The 16,739-nt window shown below is 39.4% G+C and overlaps 1 protein-coding gene across 4 annotated transcripts in view; it reads left to right on the forward strand.

Annotated features, from left to right (window-relative positions):
* The window catches only part of JARID2 (jumonji and AT-rich interaction domain containing 2), a 209,171-nt gene that overhangs the window by 168,399 nt on the left and 24,033 nt on the right, over positions 1–16,739 (forward strand). For 3 of the 4 annotated variants that reach the window (XM_033077234.2, XM_033077265.2, XM_033077256.2), the window contains exons 6-7: positions 5,912–6,141; positions 12,370–13,387. In XM_033077234.2, the coding sequence (XP_032933125.1) occupies positions 5,912–6,141; positions 12,370–13,387 (1,248 nt within the window). The remainder of the gene's footprint in view (positions 1–5,911; positions 6,142–12,369; positions 13,388–16,739) is intronic. The other variant, XM_033077245.1, reaches the window with a different exon arrangement.

The following is a 16,739-nucleotide window of genomic DNA, read 5'->3' on the forward strand; positions in this document are numbered from 1 at the left end:
TGTCTTTTGCCTGAAATGAGCAGGGGAGAAAACTAGAAAACTGTATAGATGCCTTTTTTTTTTTCTTCCTTTTTTTTTTCTTTTGGGGCTCAAATTTCAAAACAAACCTGGCAGTAGTGCATAGTAAGCAAGCATTGCAAGAAACACTATCCTCTGCTTCAGTGCTTACTCGCTTACCAGAAACACCAAAGTATGTTTCACTTTCAATTTGCAATGGATAATTTAGCAGAGTAATTTCCTTACATGTATATCAGTACAAAGATGATGCTGGAAAAGATCACAGATAGATTTTTTCTTATTTCAAAGTATAATGCAACGCAGCATTTGTGTATCTTGGACTTGAATGGCACATCTATTACATGTTACTGTTAGAGTGTGCTGTGAGAAAATTCTGATTTCTGGTTGCAGTTCTTTATTTAGTTTTGGTTTTAACTAAATTTGTTATTTGTGGGTGGTATATGAGACAGAGCCTCAGGCTTGTACATAATTTTTAGTGAAACTAATCCTGAAGAGGTAAACATTTGGAAGAAAAATATATTTTGAAGAATGAGAAAATTTCAGGCAGAGTGCTGCAATAGTTAATGGGTAGGCAATTATTTTGATGATTTACAGCCTTTTGTTGAAAGACCATGGAACCAGTAATTGTTGCAATAAACATTTTTGCACATTTAATTTTTCTGCAAAAATATGTAACACGAAAATTACCCGGTTTGCAGTAATTTGCATATTTAAATATGCAAATCAGGCACAACACATTTGGGGATTTGCGGATTTTCAGTAGCGAGATGTATGACCTGTGGAGAAGAATAGGAGAGCTGGAAGTTGCTCAAAAGAAAAAAAAACCAAAACCAAAAACAAATTGAATTGTTATCCTGGTGCGAGACTCATGATAACAGGCAGACACTTCTTGCATGGACTTGCTGCTTAGTGAGTGACCCTTTTGATGTTGTTTGTGTCGTAATGGTTAGGTGAGAGTAATGAATTTGTGCTGAGACGAGACACTCGGTATTGAATTTTTGCAAGCGGTGGCGCGGTGTCTCATACCAATAATGCTTCTCCCGGTAGCCCAATATATTCCTGTGTGTGCAGGGCTTGAGCTGTGTTGTTGATGGTGTCAAAAACGAATTCAGTGTTACCTCTCTGCCATGGCTTTCCTGTTTGACTCTTGCTAGCATGCAGCTATGGAAATTTTTGTGCCATGTTATCCGCTGAGAAATTGAGTGGTGTTGCATTAGGGTTTGGGAAGTGTGGAAACAGCAATACCACATGTTTTCATATATGGCGTTGTCGTTTTTTTTCTGAAGTACACCTTTGCTCCTGACTCTGAGTAGGCAGAGCATGCTGGGGGTTCCAGAAGACAGCTTCTATCCCTGGAAATGATTTGTGGAAGTCAGAACATACCTAACATTTAAGAAAAACAATTGACAGTATTAAAATACTGTGTTTTATGGAAGTAGAAGGTTGTTTTAGTTCCTCTGGGAGGGAAAAAGAATTATTGCTTGGGTCCTTCAACACAGTTTGAGAGCCACATAAATGTTTTCACAGTGACTTAGAACTGAATTAAAGGCAGAGCAAGAATGTTTTTGTACAGTAACAGATACTCTATGCCAGAAAGTTGATTAATACTACATCTCTTCCCAAACATGATATATGTAACAACATGAGGTTTGCACTGGAATAGCTGGCTCGGGTTCACCATATTGGCAAGGTTCCCTTTTCTCCTTCTAAAAACAAAACTTCTCCCTTTCACTTCTATCTCCCCTCTTTTTTCCGGATGGTTTTAGGAATGTGCAATCACTTGCCTTATGCAGTGCAAGCTGTGCAACACGCAGCACATGTGTATGGTCCGTGCCTTCATCTCACAGCCACTGGCACAGAGCAAAAGGGTTCAGTATTCTGCAGTCCATATTAAACCTCCCTGGTTATCTCAAGTATAATGCATATCAGGTGCAAGAATAACCTCCAGGAGGGCTTGGGAAACAAAGCTTTGTCCGTGGAGTCAATAGCTGACTGAACCCAGTCCAGTAATTCTACTGCCTCCACAGTGAAAGCCTGATTATTGTACATATTATAAATTAGCTTCTGTATGGCTGGCTGGCTGTATCCTGTGAAGTGTTTGTGTGCAAATTAATTTGTAGGAATACTTCCGAAAATTGCTGAAAACACATTATGTTTATCGCCCACTACAGTGTCAATTCCTGTAGTAAATGCTTAGTTAATCTGTAGTAATTGAGCACATCTGTGGCTTTACTTGACCAAAAATTTTTTTAGACGTTATTGTAGCTGCATGTAACACAGGCACAATTTGCACAGTTTGCTTTGTTTTGTGTAGGGATTCTTTATAACAGTTTCAAATGAGATACCCCGAAGTCCCGGTATGGGATCCTGGGTGAATACTGGTGCCTGGAGTCTAGTTCCCCTGGTGCAGGGAGCACTGATGCATCTGTGGGGATCACGCCTGCCATAAGGTTTTGCTCTGCTGCTATAAATTATATCAGTGGTTTAAAAACCCCCAGTGCTTGTGAGTTTTGAATATAGTGGTTCAGTTTCTTTGTATTTGATCATCACTGCTAACCAAAAGACCCACAAGTATTTCACTGTGGGACTCTTATTGTTTCAGTTTAATAATAATAATAGCTTTGGAGGGGACAGCATTTTGAGAATAAGCATTCAGATGGATACGGGTATAATGATACCCATTTATTCTATCTGGAGTGTCCGAACACTAATAATTTACTTACACTTTTAATTATTTGTTAGTAGCGCTTCTTACCTTTAATTAAAAACTGTTCTGGAAATACAGAGTTGGTTAAGATAACATGAAATAATAATAATTCAAGACTACATATAATTTCTGTTTCAGGAATGCAAGTTTCACCACTAGTATAGGTTGGACTTGGTTTTTTGTCTTTCTGTCTTTTAATGAAATTACTGCTTCAAGGGTGAAACCTTTATTGACTACTCTTTAGCAAGGAACTAAAGTGACTGGGACCAGAACATTGGATATTGGCATGTCCGACTTATTTCTAAGAGAGATTGTCCTGTCTGGGGTTCCTAAAGCACAACGTGCACCTTTCCTGATTTTCTGACTGCATCAGAAATATTTAAGAGCTGGCAGACATGAAGGAGAATGGAATTTGCTGCATAAGAAGGCACAAAAGAATTAATAATAATTTCATTGTTTAATCAGATTTGGTCTCAGTAATGTTTAATGCAGAATTTTGGGGAGTTATTGTTTTCTTTCCTTTGAGAAGTGGGTGTTGCTGGCTTATTATCAGTTACTCTTCCAATGAGATTTTTTGGGGCGGTTATTTGGTCTTTTTTTGGTGATACGTTTCTTTTCCTTTAAACCATCTTACTAACTGTTGGGCCAGAGTTTAATCCTGTATTGTACTAAATAAATTTATTGTCTAAATAACTTGCTTCAACATTTTTAGTAAAATGGGAGGAAAATCATAGTTTTGGGGATTTTTCCCCCACTAAATGCTTGGCTTGCAATAGCATTTTGTAATTAATCAAGTTAACATTTTCACACAGTATGTTTGTGGATTTTTCAGAACTTACTATTGCAGAAAGGTTTTGTGGCTGGATATGAAGTAGCTGGATATAACAGTAATCTAGGTGTTGGAAGAAACAAATACTGATTTTTATAGAAACTGATACCATCTACTTTTTAACTAGATGACAGCATGGCAAAAACTGTTTTGCATCTCCCTTTGTTGTGTTTTCAGACTTAAGCTTTTTAAGCTTTTCCTGTGAGACTGAACATTTTTTTCCTCCTGTTTCTGTCTTCCTCCTTTCAAGAATCTTACAAATTAAGACAAAAGATAATTACTCAGAGGGTAAAACTGGCAGGGTTCCCACGACACTTAAATTTAATGAGCTGTTGCATATAAAATATACCTTGTCTCGTGTTTGCCCTTTTTTTTTTTTTTTTTTTTTGTGAACCAGAGAGGTGCACAATTTGGCTTTTTGGCTGTGTTTTCTGTTCTAGTACTCTTCTGTTTTTAAAGTGGCAACTGATTACAGAAAATTAATCTCTCTGACTTGAATGTTTCCATAGGAGCAGATCAGTATATACAATTTGCTTTCTTCAAAGGAAGATACCACTCTAAATGATAAAACAGATATTAACAAAGCTGCCATTGGTTTGTGCTATGTCTTATTAAAAATAAATAGTTGTGCTTTGTGCATCTGTAGCGCCTTCCATCTGATGTGAGAATTCCTTACAAAGGAGGATGAATGTATTGTCATGAACTTCCTGAGAGGAGTTGGCAATTATTATCAGTTCCATCATTGGAAATGAGACACAAAGGGTTACATGATTTTCGCAGAAATCACTGAGAAATCCTTGGCTGGCCGGGGCAGCACCAGTTGCTCCTGAGCTCAGGAGTGACAGAACCTTGGGGAAATTTGTGGTGACTCTCCTGCCGACAGCTTTTCTCTCATTCTTACTCCATTTATGCAAGTGGGAAGGAAGAGAGGAGAAAAGTAATTACAGTATTTTCTTTTTAAAGCAAACTGCTTCAACACATAAAACTGACTGAAATGATAAGTGACCTGAAAATCAAATTTGTCAATAGTTTGCTGGGATTCCAGCCAGGGGAAGCTGAATAGCTGCTTGGGAAGGTTTGGAGGTAGGGTCTGCTCAAAACAGCTTAGCTGTCCCTCTTCTGTCCTGCAGGATTGGGTTTTTATTACTACTCTTACTGCTACTCCTACTGTTAATACTCTACTTATGTAAAGACAGCTAAGCTTCACAACTTAGATAAGAAAGTGTTTGTTGTAGGAATATCACCTTTAGTGACAAAAGGCTTTCATTTCACAAGAAAACAGTAACTTCATGCATTTAGTTGCTATTCCCAAATTGTGCGTAAGAAATAAGATTTTCACATAGTTGTGCTATTAAGTATTTATGAAGTTTCTTGTTTGCATCCTTTCCTAAGCCGTGTCAAAGAAAGATGGGTAAAAATCGAGAGTAAAAGGCGGGAGGACATTTGCCATTGTGGGTGCTGGATCACAAGCTTTGCAGACCTCTGTCGAGTGCTACACTGAAGAGGGGGCATCACTGGCATGAATTGAGCACATTTTTGATTAACAAACAGAGAAATGTGATGTGATTTTTTCGTTAGTTTGTTTTAGTTTCAGCTTTTCCTGTTCCCTGACAACAGAAGAGCAGTGACTATTGTTAAATAAATTCAGCAGAGAGACAGGAGCAAAACTTGCTTGTACACATTCGAGTGATATTTATTGTTCAAAAAATAAAGGTGTCTGTTCCACATTTTTTTATCCCTTCATTTAAAGGTTACACTCCTCAACATAGGTCCCAGTGTTACTTCATGTCACATGTTCCAAAATGGTTTTAGTATTTCCCTTTCTTTGCAGCAGTACCTTTTTCTATTTGCAGCTTGTCTGCTATAGGCAAACTGCTGTCAGTTTGATTCAGCAGTTTGGGTATTGATGAAAACAAAACATGCTTTTTCATGGAACGTTTCCTTTCTTCTACATTGGTATAAAAATAAATCTTTTTTTCTGTTTAGGTTATGTTTAGAATTCTCTCACTACAAGAGCAAAAAAAGATAATTAAAACTGTCATAAGTAAAAATCACACTCATAATTCTAAATCTAGGTCAGTCAAAACAGTAATATACCTTGTATGTTTGAAATTGGATATTGAAGATAATGTGTGCTAGCTAGCAGAGGAAATACTTTAGTAAATCTGTTCATCTAAAGAAATATGCAAAATAGTGCTATTTCTATATTGATTTAACTTTAGTTGTAAGAAGGCATTCACTAAATATCCAATGCTGGGAGCAGGGAAAATTGTGATTGTTTTGAATGAAGTGTTTGGTCTTGCATGCTTTTTCTTTTCTTTTTTTCCCCTTAATAACCTGATTTTCTCTTTTCTCAGTTTTCAATGGGTCCAGCAAATCATCGAAGGAGAAAGAACCTGCTCAGAAACACAAAAGCAAAGAGGCCACCCCAGGGAAGGAGAGGAACAGCGAACATAAGGCTGAGAGTCGAAAAGACCAGGCTGCTGCTAATCACCATGCTACTACAAACACTGGCTCCTCTACGAAAGGGCTCACGGCTAACAACCACCACACTCTTCACAGATCGGCTCAGGACTTAAGGAAACAGGTAATAAGTTGTGCTCTGCTGTGGACACATGAGAAACAAAGGCTTTTAAGGTTCTGAGCTCCTTTTCCCACTGCTTGGTGTAGATCGAACGTGGCAATCCTTAAAAGCATGCTCTGAAGCAGCAGGGAGTTAATTTTAATTAAAAAAAAGAAAAAAGAAAAATATATACATGGGAAGTCAGTATGATAAAGCATGCTTTATAACCCTATCTTTTTATTATCTGGTGTATTCATATAAAAGAGTGAAATTCACATTGATGTTTATGAAACATTGGTTTGGTTTTGTTCAATTGGGATTTTTTTTTCGTTGGTTGGTTGGTTGTTTCACAGTGATGAATTCTCAACAGGCTGATTGGAGATGGTCTTTACTTGCTGACACCTAAAGATTTTTCTTCTAGGTAGGCTGATCTGGTCTTCAGTGGAGTTGGAATTTCCATCTTGTAGAGAGCTGTCAAGGCCTTTAAATGGCACCTCCGAGTCACAGGCTTGGAAATTAAAAATGGCTAAAAGAAAAGCAGTGATGCTCTTGCTGAGGAAATCTTTAATGCTGTGTGTTTCAGTGGTGGTTTAAGTTCTCCTGAAATACCTCAATTGAATTTGTATTATCTTCTAAATCAGATTTGAGATCCTGAAGGCTATTTACAGTGTGTCTGTACCTCTGTAAAACTTCAGTTCTTTATTTCACCATGGCAATTTCCCCTTATCTAGCCATCAGTATGAATGTCTGCCTTTCTTTTGCATCCTTTTGGATTTCTTTTTTGTGATTACTGGTATCTTATGGTCTTTGCAGTGACAAGCTCTGTCACGAGCTCATGGTGTTGAGCAATTTTCCCAAAACATAAGAATGCAGTTCTTAATTCTTTTAACCTACTGGACACTTGTGTGAAATGCTTTAAAGTTGTGTCATCAGAGTTTGGTTGGTTAAAACTTCCGTGAAAGTCAACTGCTGTCACTTCTGAAGGTAGTTCTGAAAGGAAAAAGACAAGTGTAGAACAGTTTTGTCCACGATCCAAGTGGCTTTGCTTCGTAGAGTATTAAATGTTTTTGATTGTGTGATACACAATGGAGAAAAATTTAAAGCAATGCAGTAGAACCAGCAGTCACACCACACGGACACATCAGCAAGGGTGGTCCCCAGGCTTCAGAAAATAAGGGGCAGTTTCAGTCAAGATGATGTGGGGTTTTTTTTCTTCCTAAAAAACAGTTAGGCACCTAAATTTTCTTATGCAATCCACAGTAGCATAAGTACTTTCTTACAAATTTTAATGCAAATGTGACTCTAATTAAAGGTGGATTATATGTTTTGCCTTAGAGAAAGTCTTAGTTTTGTACAAAGCCCTAGACTTGCCAGTTATGGGACATTGCTAGATTTCTTGCTGTTGTCCTGAGTCTTTGACTTTTTCAGTGTTTTCCAAAAGGATTTTTTTTTTCCCCGGGGTGCCAGCTGCATCTTCTTCTTCCTTCTTCTTCCTGTATTTTTGCTCCTTCAACACTGCATTTGCATGGTTTATCTGTGTTTTTGTTTTGTTAAGTCTTACAGAAGATAAACGCAGACCATTAGAAGTTACCAGAGATTTTCTTTTTTCCCTCTCTGTTTCTGTTTTTTTGTCTTTCTTCTTCTGGTGTGCCCTTCACTTGTCACAGGTTCCTTATCTCTTTTGCTTTCTCCTTTGCCATCTCCAAAGTCTTCCTACTTTAAAGGGTTGTGAGCAAGGGAAATGTAGTTCAATGGGGCCCTCTCTTGGCCTAATATGGTAATTTATCTCTGCACAACTCTAAGCACAGAAGTATTTTTATGAATGAATTCAAGATCAGTTGCATAACTTGGATTTGTTTGGGACCAAAACTGTTGTCAGTGTTGCTGATGTTGCTCTTATCACTGTGGTTGCTATATAGGAGGTTGTTTATTTTTTTGTGCATGGTTTTGGAGGCTGAATCCTAGGTGCTGTGCAGAGGTGTGTATGTAGACCAGTTCAAATCTAACAAACCAATTGCTGTAAGAATGTGCTGTACCCGAAGTTTTTTTATAAAGACAAGAAAATTTAAAATCTATCAAAGCATAGTTTTACTGCAAGGCAAGTGTTCAATAAAGGAGGGAAAAGAGTGGTCTGAAGAAAATTGTATGTCAGCAAAATTGGTAATATAGCTGAAAAGCAGAGATAAGATTATTCTTAAAGGTTTCACCTTCGGCTCAAGACTTTGGATCATGTAAAGCCAATGTCAGTCACTTTATTCCTACTAGGTGAGGCACCTAGCTGATAAATGAAAGGTTGTGTATGTTATCCCCCTGGACTTCAGTAAAACCTTTGACACCACCTCCCACACAATTCTCCCAGAGAAACAGGCTGCTCATGGCTTGGATGGGTGTTAGCTGAGTTAAAAACTCTCTGGATGGCTGGGCCAGAGAGTGGTGGTGAATAGAGTTACATGCAGCTGCAAACAGGTCACCAGTGGTGCTCCCCAGGGCTCAGTGTTGGGGCAGTGACCTGGGAGAGGGGATTGAGGACACCCTCAGTCAGTTCACACACAACACCAACTTGGGCAGGAATATTGATCTGCTGAGGGTAGAAAAGGCTCTGCAGAGAGGTCAGGAGAGGCAGGAAAGCTGCCCAGCAGCAGCCTGGGGTTGCTGGTCAGCAGTGGCTTAACAACAGCCAGCAGTGCCCAGGTGACCAAAAGGCCAGAGGCATTCTGGCCTGTGTCAGCAATAGTGTGGCCAGCAGGACCAGGGCAGTGATTGTCCCCCTGCACTTGGCACTGGTGAGGCCACACATAGGGAATATTGTGTTCAGTTTTGGCCCCTCATCACATGGCATTGAGGAGCTGGAGCGTGTCCAGAGAAGGACAGCAGAGCTGGGGAAGGGTCTGGGAGCATCAGATGCATCAGATGACTGTTAGATTGTCCCATGGTGATCTCCTTCAGAGGAGGGCCAGCTCCCATGGCTTTTTAGCAACAATCTTATTTTCCAATTACCTGAGCACTTTGTGTTCTTTTAAACTTGCTCCTCTATCTAAATTTTTCTCACAGTAGTCCCAGTGCTGGGTCCAGGTCTGGAAAGCCTGTGCTTCTACCCGTTGCTTTTAACATCCTTAGTAATAGTCTCAGAAAGCGATTTGTGCACTTTTTATGGCCATTGCATTTTGCAGCTCGCTGTGCTCCCCAAATATATTCTTCCCCTACATGTATATGATTTGTGCCTCCTAAATATAGCACTTCCTCTTACTGTAGAAATGTTCTGAAATAGGTTCTTCAAGGATGTCTTTGATTTTGATCTTATCCTGTGAGTGGTTGCAGCCTCTTCCTTCCAGGTGTGTTTCATTGTCAAATTTTACAATAATGAAAATACTTGGTAGAACCAAGGCAAAGCCAAGTCCCTGCAGAAAGACACGTTAAATGCCCTCCCAATAGTGAACTATAACAATGAAAACTTTTCTTGAGGATGACTTGATTTAGTCCCTTGTGAAGCCACTTTAGAGTAATTATGTTTGAGATGTGTCTCAGGAGTTTGATGGAATGTCCTAGGGGAGAGTGACTGGAATCCTGCTGAACCAGAGGTGCTGCTTTACCTGCTCAGCCAGGTGTCTGTCAGAAGATGATTTAATTTGATTGATTGGCTATTTTGGCAAAACCCTGGGTAGATTTTGTAGTTTTATTTTTAACCTCATTTTATAATAATCTGTGTGTTTACAAATTAACTAGTTCCAGAATACAAATTAATAGTTCCAGAACTATTTTAGCATTTGAAATTAGATAGACGCACTATCTGTCCCAGCTTATTTCCAGGAGCCATGCCCTAAGTCATTCAGGTACCCTCTACCTTACTGGGGTTACTGTCCTAGCCCTGAAATGGATTATGTTTAGTACCTGATAAATATTCAGTCAGTGGCACTTCTAGTGAAGGTTAATGCAAACGAAGCAGGAGCACTTCAGTCAGGTTATTTGTTTTCCTTCCTTGTGTGGTGCTTTATCTCTTCCATTCTTTGTTATCTTGTATTTTAAGGTATTTATAAATTTTTTTTCTGTTTTAGTCTCTTGCTAACTGAAGTTTCTTTAGCTCCTTGACCTTTCTGATTTTAATATGTGCTTTTTCTTTTTCTATATAGTTACCTTAGTCACATAATTGTGTTACCACTTTTTACTGTGATCATTTTCCAGTCGTTAGAGAACTTTGTAAACAGCCATAATGGCCTGTGCTTTATGCCTTTCCTCTGAGTGGAAATTGCTTTCGTTTGTATTTTTTCAGGTGGATTTGTCTTTTGTTTCTGTAGGTGCTTTTTTTTTTTTTTTTTTAAGTCTGTTGTCCTTTCTCTACTGTTGTCACATCTTAGAAATGAAAACCCATTTCGTGATCGCTGTCACCCAGATTACCTTCCCGTTCCAGTTCTCAATCAATTCTTCTCTATTAGTCTAGGTGAAATCTGTAATCAATGGTCCTAGCTATTTGTAAATCCAGGGATGTTCAATGCTTGTTGTGACTGCTGCAGGCAAGAGGCAATGTCTCAGCAGCTCTCTACCCATGACTATTCTGCAGCATGAAAAAGTGCTGTAAAAGTTAAATCCAGGCCTGCATCTCAAATATGGAGTACTGCTTAAATTTCAAGGGAAATGGGTAAATGCATTTCTGTTTTCAAGTGTCTGCTTTCCAGATGATGCCTCATACATCTTTGAAAAGCTCAAGGTAAAAACTCATGTCATCAGTTAACTGGATTTTCCTGAAGTGTTGCTACCTTGCAAGCACAAGAAGGACAAGAATATGGATGGTTTTTAAAAGATCATTACTCCTGCTCCAGTTTCTGGAGTACAGAGGAGAAAATGTGCATAAACACACTCAGAAACACACACTTGTCTGTTTGTGTATGCAGAATCCTCGGGTTCCAATTTCCCTTCCACAAGTCACTGCATGCAAGACCACAGCACAGTATTTTCAGCTTCTATTTGATCCCTATTTTATATCATCCTTATTGTATAAGTGACTGCAGTTCTTGCATTTATTTGAGAGAAGCTGCCATGCTTACTGATTTGGCAAGGATTTCAAAATCTCACAGGAGAAAGTATTGTAACTCTGCCGGAAATGGTGTTACTCACCTGAGTGCTGATAAGGGATGATTGCACTGTATGCTTTCACTTTGAGCACTTTTATCAATGTTTCTGACTTTTGGATGTCTTTTTCTGTGCTCACAGTCATTTGAGGAGGAGAAAAGTCAATGTTTAAAATTCTGTAAATGCTGAAATTTGTTTTCAACTTGAACTTCATTTTTTTTAGTAGTGGGGTATAGCTTTGGCAGTGCTGAGCTGTCTCAATTCTCTTTGTAGATGGGAGTTGCTTTTGGTCCTTAACACATCTTGTAGTTAAAATGTAAATTCTAGTCTCTTAACTGGGTCTAAATGTCTAACAGAAAGCACCAGAGTTCAGCAATTCTAAGCCGCATTGGCAATATGATCTAATAGAATATGTGTCAGCAAAATTGCCCAGATACCAAACTTAAAAAAAAAAAAACCATTGGACTACTCTATACATTTTTTTTATTTCAAATTACCGACTTCAGCAACAGCATACTGCCCAACATTTAATATGTATGATAGACTTTATCCCCTTCATGGCCATGCTGATCTGTTAGGTGCATAAAGTGTTCCACATCTCTTTTTATATGTGTGCATGGATAGAAGGTAAATTGATTTGAATCTGTGTGTTTTTTGCAAATGTGCAGATTCCCGTTAGAGTAGATAATATATGCTGCCTATTTTGTCTGCTAAGAAGTAGTGAAATGTGTGTGCATGTAAAGGAAGTTGGGTGGGAGAGAGAGAGTGTCTTGAGGGCCAGAAAAACAGGTAATGAAGGTATTAGTTTGTAAATCAGATTATCTGTGTTTCATATTTCCATAGCAGCTTTCTGGTAGATAAGGAAGGAGGGGCAGTGCAAGCAAGGAACCTCACCCTTCCTAATGGCAGAGACTTTGTATCCTCTGAAAGCAAGACTGAGGGCTTTCTGGTAAAATGAAAAATACCCCAAATTTTTATTTTATTTGATTATTAGAAATGCCTAGTCCCCTCTCTTGCCTACGTGCAAAACATTATATGAAGATTGTATGACAGGGCCAGGAGTCAGGACTGCAGAATATGATTGTCCCGTAAATGGGAGATTTGGGCTGAGTGGTCGCATTATTAATTTACTTTTCTGTCTTGTGTTTCCTTCCTTCTGCTTCTCCTACAACACTTCTGGCATTCCAGGTTTCTAAAGTCAACGGGGTCACTCGAATGTCATCTCCGAGTGCAAATGCAGCCAGTGCCAAAAAGATGAGAGAAGTCAGACCTTCACCGTCCAAAACTGTGAAGTACACTGCAACAGTGACAAAGGGAACTGTCACATACACCAAAGCCAAGAAAGAACTGGTCAAGGAAACCAAACTAAATCACCACAAACCCAGTTCACCTGTCAACCACACAATCTCAGGGAAAATAGAAAGTAGCAATGCAAAAACCCGCAAACAGGTGCTATCCCTTGGAGCATCCAAGTCTAACAATACCGCTATTAATGGTGTAAAAGTCAATGGCAAGTTGAACCAAAAGACATGCACTAAGGAGGTGGGGAGACAGTTAAGGGAGGGGCTGCGCAATTCGAAGAGGAGGCTGGAAGAGACGAATCACATAGACAAAATACAGTCGCCCACCAAGAGAATGAAAGGGGCTGTCAACTTGGCAGAGGCTGCCAGCAAAAGGGCAGCAGTAGAAAAGCCTTTGCTGAATGGACACCTTAGAAAGGAAGTGCCAGAGAAGAGTTTGGAAAGAAATAGGCCGAAAAGAGCCACTGCTGGAAAGAGTACGCCAGGGAAACAAGCACATGGCAAAACTGAAAATGCCTCCTGTGAAAATCGTTCTACCTCTCAAGCGGAGTCCTTGCACAAGCCACAAGACTCAATGGGAAAGCACGAAAAGGGCAGTAGTAAGTCTGGGTGGGGGATGCTGGGGGAGATTCCCATCCTTAGGCCCTCCCCCAAGGAATTTCATGACCCACTGATATACATTGAGTCAGTCCGAGCTCAGGTAGAGAAGTATGGGATGTGCAGGGTGATTCCTCCTTCAGACTGGAGACCTGAGTGCAAGCTAAATGATGAAATGCGGTTTGTGACACAGATTCAGCACATACACAAGCTAGGCAGGCGCTGGGGACCCAACGTGCAGCAGCTGGCCTGTATCAAGAAGCACCTCAAATCTCAGGGCATTACCATGGATGAACTCCCACTCATAGGTAAGGGCTGTGATTCCTTGGCCTTTTGCCCCTGCTTGTAAGTGTCCATATACCACTTTATGCTCTGTTTGCCTTTATGCTTAACCAAACCCCTGTTCAATTAACACTGCAGAGCTCTGAATCTGTCTTTTTTTTTTCCATTGGCCAGCCATGAATCAGGTAGGTTTTCCAGAGAGCTTTCCAGGGTGACTTTGTATTGCCATTTTCCTCCCTGATTGACCCAAGGGAAAAAAAAAGCAGCTCCGTGGGACCTTGGTCTGCATACTTCAGAATCTTCTTCTTTCCCTAGTGTTTGTTTATGTAGATGGTACCACTGTGTATATTGATGGCCTTGTTTTAAAGGCTGTCTCAGAATATTTTTCGGACCTTTCCAAAGATGTTTTCCTAACAGGTTTCAATGCTGCCAGGCTTTAATACATTTTTCTCCCCGCCTCTTCTTTAAAAACATTTAACCAAAGGGGAAAGAAAATATCTCAGAACTGACTTGTGTTTGGGTACTCAGACACTTAAAATCACAAATTTGCAGTGACCTGCTGACATTTAACAACCATTAAGTGTCAAGAATAGGCAGTAAAATGTAGTTGATTGCAAAATGGAGGTTTCATTATTTCTCCCAGCAGGTGTCTGCCAGGGCTAATGCCTGAGTGAGAATCACTTATTTAACAGAATTCTTGGTTTATGGTCTGCTGTCAGATATGACACGTGACAAAAATGTGACAATAGTTTGTAAAAACATGACAACAGCAGCATACAAATGAACTATTGAATGAGCTACCTCCGTCTCTACTGCCTTTGCAGCCACTGCTTAGTAAGAAACCTGTGTTTTTGATTTTTGTTAGTTCTTCCCTTTGTTTTTGAGGTGCTAGAACTCGAGGCTAGAGTTTTGCCTTTGAGACATTATCCAACCCAAGGCAGCTCTTGGCACTGGTTGGATTAAAGGACACGCTTTTCTGTTTAAATGATTCACAACACTTCCTTCCCCCGCCTCCTGCCTTTTAAACTTTATTTTATATCACATATGGTAAGTGAGGGAAAATGCATAAAAGCACACAAAATAATTGCAGATTTTATGGTGAACTGATGCAGGCACAACAGAGAAATAACAAAATATTAAGAAGAAGGAACGAGAGGTTAGCGCTTTGTTGCAATAGCCGTGCAAAAATGTTCAAGGAAATCTGAAAATTAAAATCACTCAAGCAGCAATAAGTGAACATTTTGTATGCCTAATGTATGCAATGCTTGTATGCTAATAGAAAAGAATAATGAATTACATTTACATTGGCAAGAGAGAGAAGAAAATGTGCAAGACAGCTCGATTAACGCTCCTGGAACAATGTTAACTTTTTAATGAAATACCTTAACTCGGCATTAAGATGGCATTACTGTTAATTATTTGTATTATTTAAGCACCTAAGAGCCTAATGAATAGGCAAGGATTCTATTCTGCTGGGTACCATGTAACCAGAGCAAACAGTGGTCTGTTAGAAATTTGCATCTTATGTTTCCTTTCTGCAGTTAATTTCGTACCTATCCTGTGTTTAAAATCAAAAACAAAATGGAGAATAGAAGCTGGAGATCATCAGTGCACAAAGAGGAAAAATCTGTTTGTTCTATCAGGAAACATATAAAATAATCTGTGGTGATAAATGCACCCTTATTTAAGTAGACATGCATAAATAGCCCTTTCTCTCCAGGCCAAATCACATTTCCATTGAAGTAAGTGGGGCTTTTGCCAATGGCTTGTGTAGTGCCAGCATTTGGTATTTAATGCATACCTGAAGATTTAAGATTTTCTTTTTTAAAATGAGCTTGCTCACTAAGCAATTTAAAAGTATTCCTAACTTAGGGAAATTAAGGCAATAAAAAAAAATTAAGTTAAACACTGCTTCTGCATAACATTCCAGATCTCTCTTTTAAGCCATTTTGCTACAGGTGCTTTTAAGGAGCTCCTCTTTTGTTGTTGTTGGTTGTTGTTGTTGTTGAGTTTTTCCCCCCTTTTTTTTTTTCCCCCTTCAGCCTTTCAAGGAAAGTTTAAGCAGCAAGCTTAGGTTGATCCTGGAAAACATCAGTCTGAGATATAAATGCTTCCAAAAGTTATGACTGTGTGAAATGGAATTATAATTGAGAGCATTTTGCAAACCTTAGCTGTAGGCTCTGGTTGAATGAAGTGCTACTCGAGCTGTAATATTGCAGAGTGATTTTGAGTGATCAATCCATGGTGCAGGAGAAAATTGAATTTTCAACAGTGCTGAAACCAGGACTTTAAACGGGATGTTTGCGGGAGAAAACATATAATGGTAAATCTGGGCCACACTTCTTTCCAAGTTAGGAGTATGTTGCCAAACTTTATGTACATTGCTGAATCTGTTGGCATGGAAATCCATCTTGAGTTACGCCTTCAGCTAATTTGTGGCCTGCATGTAGAAACCCCTAAAAAAGTAACAGAAGCCATCTTGAAAGTTATGTTTATATTACGTTATGTACGGAAGATTAAAGAGGGAAGAAAGAAAGAGAACTTTCCAAATTCATTTTTTTCTCCCAGTGGTGTTTATTTCTTCTCTGAGACCTTTTCAAAATCTCCCCCACCCCATTCCCAAATATACTAAGTAGGATAAATCTGCTGCTTCGTGGTCCTGCCTCCACCCTTACCATATTCTACTCAAAGCCTTGTGCTTGGTTTTGTCTGCAGCCAAACACCTTTGCCTTGTGCAGTGTGGGCAGTATAAATGTCAGCAGCCTCTGGTGCTGCTCTGCCTTGGCTGCAGCCATTGTCCCAAAATGCTGCACGCAGGTTTACCCTGCTGAGCACCCCTCGGATTGGCACAAGTGGTGGAAAAGGGGAAAGCAGAGGGAAGAAGGAAAACTGGAATCACCAATGAAGCTTCTGAGATGCAGCACAGGGTAGTTTGAAAAAAGTAATACTGTTTGTGCTGGCAGGAAAGATATGAGTTAAGATGATGTAGCTGTGCATCCTACAGTAAATATTTACCATAATGCTACTTCTTGCCCTCCTCTGTTGCAATAGCATTTCTGAGTGCTCTGAAATGGCTGTAGATAATGGTTCTTTACTCTTCTCAAAGAAAAAGGCGAGGGGAGACAGTGTGGCGGCAGAGATGTTGACGCTGGTTATGTATTAATTCTCTTTTTTCCTTGAACAGCGCCCTGTTGAATTGTAGGTGGTCTTTGGGCCATTTCTTCACTCTTTCCACTGATGATTTATTTCTGCGCTTTCAGAGTATTTATGATGTTTCTTTTATTGTTCCTCATCCATTTGGCTGCTTTTTATGCTGCAGTTTGTATAATCCTTTTTCTTTTTCCTTTTTTTTTTTTTTTTACTGGAGTGTGAAATGTG

Source organism: Catharus ustulatus, chromosome 1, assembly GCF_009819885.2.
Source record: "Catharus ustulatus isolate bCatUst1 chromosome 1, bCatUst1.pri.v2, whole genome shotgun sequence".
Taxonomy (NCBI): Eukaryota; Metazoa; Chordata; class Aves; order Passeriformes; family Turdidae; genus Catharus; species Catharus ustulatus.